The following is a 6,598-nucleotide window of genomic DNA, read 5'->3' on the forward strand; positions in this document are numbered from 1 at the left end:
GGCTCTGGGTTTTTCTTGACAAGTGCGTGGGCCGCGTCCACGCCCCCCAGCCCCCCATCCCCCATCCCTCCGTGGGACGTCGTCCCAGCAGCCGGGATGGGCGGTCCCCGCCGCGTCTCCGCCCCCCGCCCTCGGCCCCGCCCCCGGCCCCGCCCCCTCCGCGACCGAGCGTCGCAAAAGACCGGGCGGCGCTTGACGGCCGGCGTCGTTTGACGGCCGGCGGCAGCCGAAGAGGCGGAGGAGGCGGAGGAGGAGGAGGAGGAAGCCGCGCTGGCTGCTGCGGCGGCGGCGGCGGCGGCGGGGGGGGCCGAGGAGCGAGGCGCGGGCGGCCGGGCCGGGCCGGGGGGCTGGGCGGCGGGCCCGGCGGCCGCCCCCGCGCCGCGCTCGGCGGCCCGATGTGGCTGCAGCAGCGGCTGAAGGGGCTGCCGGGGCTGCTGTCGAGCAGCTGGGCCCGCCGCCTGCTCGGCCTGCTCGGCCTCTCGCTGCTGCTCCTGTGGCTCGCGGGCTCCGGGGCGCGGCGGGCGGCGGGCGGCCTGCACCTGCCGCCCTGGCCCCGCGGCGAGCCGGGCGCCGCCGAGCCCTCCGCCTGCCTGGAGGCGGCCACCCGCGGCTGGCGCGGCCTGCGGGAGCGCGGCGAGGCGGTGCCGCTGGGCCCCGGCGTGCCCGCCCTGGTGGCCAACGGCTTCCTGGCGCTGGACGCGGCCGCCAACCGGCTGTGGGTGACGCCCGGGGAGCGGGCGCCCGCCGTGGCGCCGGACTTCGTGCCCTTCGTGCAGCTGCGCCCGCTCGGCGCGCTCCCCGAGGCCGGCGAGGCGGTGCTGCTGCTGCGGGAAGGGCTGCTGCGCCGGGTGCGGTGCCTGCAGCTCGGGCCCTCGGGCCCCGGCCCCGCGGCCGCCGCGCCCGGGCCCGCCTCGGCCTCCGGCCTGGCGCCGGGGCCCGGCCGCGACTGCGTGCTGCTGCAGGAGGACTTCCTGGCGCACCGGGGCCGACCCCACGTCTACCTGCAGCGGATCCAGCTCAACAATCCCACCGAGCGCGTGGCCGCGCTGCAGACGGTGGGGCCCACTGTCGGCCCGGCCCCCAGAGCCTTCACCAGTACGCTGGAGAAGGTGGGAGACCATCAGTTCCTCCTCTACTCGGGCCGCTCCCCGCCTTTTCCCACGGGGCTGGTGCACCTGGTGGTGGTGGCCGCCAAGAAGCTGGTGAACCGGCTCCAAGTGGCGCCCAAGACGCAGCTGGACGAGACAGTGCTGTGGGTGGTGCATGTTTCAGGCCCCATTAACCCCCAGGTGCTCAAAAGCAAAGCAGCCAAGGAGCTCAAGGTGCTCCAGGATTTGGCACGAAAGGAAATGCTGGAGCTCTTGGAGATGCCAGCGGCCGAGCTGCTTCAGGACCACCAGCGCCTCTGGGCTCAGCTCTTCAGCCCAGGTGAGGCCTGGCCAGTTATCGGTCCACAGTCCACACCGTACACCAGGGCACACGGTCCCTCCCGGAGATGCCCCACTAAAGTCTGCAGAGGTGACACTGAACGGGAGCAGAGGGGTGCTGCACGGGGGCTTGCCCACTGACCCCGGGGGCTGACTCTCTGCTCCACCACTCAGCATCTGTGTGACCTTGGGCCACTTAACTGACCTCCACGGGCCTGTGTTCGATAACTACGGTAGCACTGAGCTCAGGGCTCTTGCGAGATTCTAATGAAAGGGCGACAGTAAAAGACAGGTCTTACTGGTTTGTTCTTGTAGATGAGGCCCGATTTGGAGGGTGGTTTTCGGGGTCAGCTTTAATTATTATTTTTAAGTTTATTTATTTATTCACGAGAGACACAGGCAGAGGGAGATGCAGGGCTCTTCCGGGGAGCCCGATGCGGAACTCGATCCCGGAACCCTGGGGTCACGCCCTCAGCCAAAGGCAGAGGCCGTACCACTGAGCCTCCCAGGTGTCCCTCGGAGTCGGTTTTTAAAGGATAAATCAACAGGTAGAGAGAGGCCTGGGCATCCCCACATCCGTTCCTCAGTTACCCCAGTCTGGCTGGTGACAGGCAGGGGTTTTTTTTCTTTATTTCTTTCCTTTTTTTTTTTTTTTTTTAAGTGACCTCTGTGCCCAACGTGGGACTTGAAGTCACAACCCCGAGATCAAGAGTCACGTGCCCCGGGCACTGACTGAAGGGAGCCCTGGCTAGTGTGGTTGTGCCTTTTTACTGAGAGGGAATGGAACCTTTTCTTCAGCAGGTTGGAATGGACAGGTCGAGTGACAGCTTGTTTCCCCCGTTGGCCATCGAAGTAGAGGAAATTCTATTCTAGATGAGAGATTTCGGTTTCCGGGGTGCTTGTTGTCTACATCCTTATGTGTAGTTGCTCAGAGTGTGTCTAAGTCGCTCAGCGCGTGTATAGGTTGGGTCTTGCCAGGGACTGTCCTCCCCGTACGAGGGATGCAGGAGTGAATAGAGCCGAGTTCCTGTTCTCATGGTGCTTGCTTAAGTTCTGGATGGGAGGAAGACGATACTAGAAAAGTGAAAATCTGGATGAATCCGCAAGATAACTTTTTAGAATAAAAAGTCATTTAAAGTGAGAAGTATGCGTTTGAGCGTGAGGGGTGGGGGGAAGAGTGGGGTGGGGCCTCTGTTTAGCTGCAGGGGTCAGGGAGGCCTCTCCGAGGAGGAGGCACTTAGCCAAGACCTAAAGAGCAAGAAACCGGCCAAGTAATGATCCGGAGGGAGCCAGCAGGTCGGCGGCCTTAAGGCAGGAGCACGTTTGGTTGAGGCCGGTGTGGCTGGCAGGCTGCAAACGAGGGACGGGTGCTGACAGCCCGATGCTGAAGGGTCTTGCAGGCCTTGGTGAAGATGGTGCATCTGACTCTATGTGAGGTGGAAGGCAGAGCAGAGACGCTCCCGCACGTACATTTTTAGACGATCCCCCTGGCTGCTCTGTGCGGAGTGTAGACTAGAAGGGGACCAAAGTGGGGCCCGGCGACCAGATAGGGTTTTGTGGGAGTCCAGGTGAAAGCGGGGGAGGGGGGACCAGAGCTGTGGCCGCAGAGACGAAAGTGGATGGATGGCATCTGGTACTTTCGGAGGTGGCGCCGGCAGGACTGTGGGTGGACTGGCTGTGGGGCGTGAGCACTTGACGGTGACGCCTGACTGCGGGGAGGGCTTGAGCAGGTGTCTGGAGATCATCTGAGCGGGGGGTTGGTTCGGGCCTGCAAGAATTCAAACCACGTCAGGTTCAGAATGCCTGTCGCGCGTCCTGGGGGAGACAGCAAACGGGCGGTTAGCTGTTGGCGTCTAGGATTCGTGCAGATTCGGGAGATCAAGTGTTCAGATGTTACCTGAAGCTCCAAGGCCTGGAGACGAGATGCTAGCAGGGCGCCGGCCGAGAGGGCCCGGGTGCTGCCCACAGGGGCCTCAGGCTCAGAGGGTCCGGTTGGCCGTGCGAGGGCGCCGGGCAGAAGGACTTTCTCCCCGACTCAGGGAGCTCTTCATGTCGTGACCTCAGCCCCCTGGCCACGCCGTTCCCCCCTAACGTGCAACCTTTGTGGCGTTAACAGGTGTGGAAATGAAGAAGATCACGGACGCCCACACGCCGTCAGGCCTGACCGTGAACCTGACGCTGTACTACATGCTCTCCTGCTCGCCAGCCCCACTGCTCAGCCCCAGCCTGAGCCACAGGGAGCGCGACCAGATGGAGTCGACGCTGAACTACGAAGACCACTGCTTCAGTGGCCACGCCACCATGCACGCCGAGAACCTCTGGCCCGGCCGGCTGGCCTCCGTCCCGCAGATCCTGCAGCTCTCCGACCTGTGGAAGCTGACCCTGCAGAAGCGCGGCTGCAAGGGGCTGGTGAGGGTCGGCGCCCCAGGCATCCTGCAGGGCATGGTGCTCAGCTTCGGGGGACTGCAGTTCACCGAGAACCACCTCCAGTTCCAGGCCGACCCTGACGTGCTGCACAACAGCTACGCCTTGCACGGCATCCGCTACAAGAATGATCACATCAACCTGGCCGTGCTCGCGGACCCCGAGGGCAAGCCATACCTGCACGTGTCCGTGGAGTCGCGCGGCCAGCCCGTCAAGATCTACGCCTGTGAGGCGGGCTGCCTGGAGGAGCCCGTGGAGCTGACCTCGGTGCCCCAGGGCCACACCTTCCCGGTCATGGTGACGCAGCCCATCACGCCGCTGCTCTACATCTCCACCGACCTCACGCACCTGCAGGACCTGCGCCACACGCTGCACCTCAAGGCCATCTTGGCCCACGATGAGCATATGGCCCAGCAGGACCCTGGGCTGCCCTTCCTCTTCTGGTTCAGCGTGGCCTCCCTCATCACCCTCTTCCACCTCTTCCTCTTCAAGCTCATCTACAACGAGTACTGTGGGCCTGGGGCCAAGCCCCTCTTCAGGAGTAAGGTATAAAGCCCCAATGTGTTCAGAGCCCCAGGCCCGTGCGGGGGAGGGCGCCCCTCTCAGCCAGAACCCTCCGCCCGCAGCGCAGAGAGGTGTGAGTGTGTTTAGAGAGGATGTCAGAGCGTGACTCCTCGGAGGAGACCAGAGGAGGGGACAGTGGCAGGAATCAGGTGTGGGCAGCTGAGTGCTGGCCTTCCAGGGGCGTGGGCAGTGCCCTCCCTGCCCCAGTAAACCTCAGCCTTTACAAATAATTGCACAAGACCCCTAGGCTGACCTGAGCCTCTACGGAAGCTGCAAGGGGGACCCCTGTCCTCACCCGGGAGGGCCGGTTCACTGCCCCTCGCTGTGGGCCAGTGCAGGGGGTCATCTTGTGAGCACATATTGTTTCCTGATGCATGTTTGTCCCCAGGAAGCCATGACTTTGAGCATGGTCACTGTGGGACTGTCACCGGAATGCGTCCTGGGCATCAGGCTCAGCCTGGGGAGCCCGCCTGGCCCGCCCTGCCATCAGCCCTCCCTGCTTGCTCACTACCAGGATTGCCTGGGAGAGGGAACAGAAGGGGGCCTGTTACTGGCAGTCACGGGCGAGAGTCCTTCAGAGGCAGCTGGCTTGCTGCCCTTGCTGCCCTTGCTGCCCTTGCTGCCCTCTCCTCTTGTCGGGCTGCTGCGAGGAGCGGTGTGTCAGCGTTCGGTCTGTGCGCTCCGCGGCTAAGGGGCCTGGGCCCACTCGGGAGAAGCGCCTCGTCACCTCCGCCGAGAGCTGCGTGCCTTCGGGCTTCTGGCCGGGGGCAGTGAGCCCAGAGCCGTGGGAGGAGGGTGGGCAGCAGGTCTGAGCTCCGAGCTGGAGGAACAAACGGAAAGTCAGATGAGCAAGAAATCTTCCCAGGCTGTAAGAGCAGGTGCTAAATTTGCATCGCGTGGGTCCAACGGCCCCTGTGAAGTAGGCAGGCTGCTTCTCCCCGCGGCTCGGGGGGGCTCCTCTGCTCTTCCTCTAGCATCTGCCCATCTGCCCTGGTTCCCTGCCGAGTTCCGAGGACAAGCCCAGCCCCTCATTTTGGGGTGCTACCCGTGTCCCTCAGTTTCCCCCTGCCGAGCTGGGCCACCGCAGGGCAGGGCTCAGTGACCCTGCGGCAGGTGTGGAGGTGTCCAGGCTGCTGACCCCGCGGCGCTGTAGCACATCCCAGGCCAGGAGCCGGGTCAGAGCCTGGGCAGGGTGCCCCCAGGTCAGCTCCGTCACCTGCTTCCCTTGACAGTGCTGTGGCTTCCACGAGGTCGTGAAGAATAACAGCTTGTTTTGTTATTTGAACAGGAGGATCCCAGTGTCTGAGCGCACCAACGGTCCCGCTTTCAGCCCCGTCTGCACAAGACACCCAGCACTGAAAGTCCTGCTGCACGAACAAGGGATCCTTTGAAAGCACCCACCCTTTTGTGCCTTGTCGGGGACACCAGTGACGCAGAGCGCGTGTGGATGTTTAGGAGTCGGCATCGGGGAGCGGGAGGGGAGGGCCAGTGGACTTTTTGTAAAGCTTTCGACTCAATAAAATGAACCTAGATGGAAAATACTTGAAATTGAACTCACTCCTTCTGCTTCCCTTCCCTTCTTTCTTCTGTCCCAGGAAATAGACCCACTTTTGAAGAGATTTGTCTAGGAAAAATTGTGTTCTATTCCTAATTTAATGTGTTCTTTCTCGACTGAGTTTTTAATTTATTGTTGTTGAGGTTTTGCCGGATGGCTTTCGCATCCACTTTAGACTGAACCGTGGAGGTGACTTGGGGCCTTCGCCGCCCTGCCTGGGTGGAGGGCGCGGGTCTCGGGTCATCCCCGGGTTCCCACATTGTCTCTTTCTTATCATGAGCCTGTGGAGATCTGTGCTTTTGTACTTCTGGGCTTCCGGGGGCGGTATTTAACTTTCTAGTGATTGATGATTGTTGGGTTTTGAAATACCAAAGCTTTTTTGTTCTGTTTTTAAATAAATCTCTTTCAAACTTCCATGACCGGTTTGTGTGTGGTTGAAACCCGGAGACAGCGGATCTTCCTCCGTCACCAGGCTTCTGGGCAGTGCCTGGAGCAGAAGAGCCAGCCACCTGGCTCTGCTGTGGTGAGGGACCGCTTCCCCACGCCTGACCCTCCTCCACCGAAGACAGAGGGTACTGCCTCTCTGCTCCCTGGGGGCGGGCGGGGGGGTTCACGGGCTCGCCGGGCC

General features: G+C 62.5%; 1 protein-coding gene across 1 annotated transcript; it reads left to right on the top strand.

The window, feature by feature from the left end:
• The first annotated feature begins 380 nt into the window (after positions 1-380).
• KIAA2013 (KIAA2013 ortholog) lies at positions 381-6,384 on the top strand. The gene is made up of 3 exons (XM_072828356.1): positions 381-1,428; positions 3,544-4,397; positions 5,704-6,384. The coding sequence occupies exons 1-3, from the start codon at positions 396-398 to the stop codon at positions 5,719-5,721; spliced, it is 1,905 nt and encodes a 634-aa protein (XP_072684457.1). The 5' UTR covers positions 381-395; the 3' UTR covers positions 5,722-6,384.
• Positions 6,385-6,598: the final 214 nt, after the last annotated feature.

This window comes from Canis lupus, chromosome 5 (genome assembly GCF_048164855.1).
Source record: "Canis lupus baileyi chromosome 5, mCanLup2.hap1, whole genome shotgun sequence".
In the NCBI taxonomy this organism is placed as follows: domain Eukaryota; kingdom Metazoa; phylum Chordata; class Mammalia; order Carnivora; family Canidae; genus Canis; species Canis lupus.

What these genes read in the sequence shown, in the direction of transcription:
- KIAA2013 (XM_072828356.1), top strand. Translation starts at nt 396, where the DNA reads ATGTGGCTGCAGCAGCGGCTGAAGGGGCTGCCGGGGCTGCTGTCGAGC. An exon ending in GGCTCAGCTCTTCAGCCCAG is followed by an intron (nt 1,429 to 3,543) that starts GTGAGGCCTGGC and finishes TGGCGTTAACAG; the next exon opens with GTGTGGAAATGAAGAAGATC.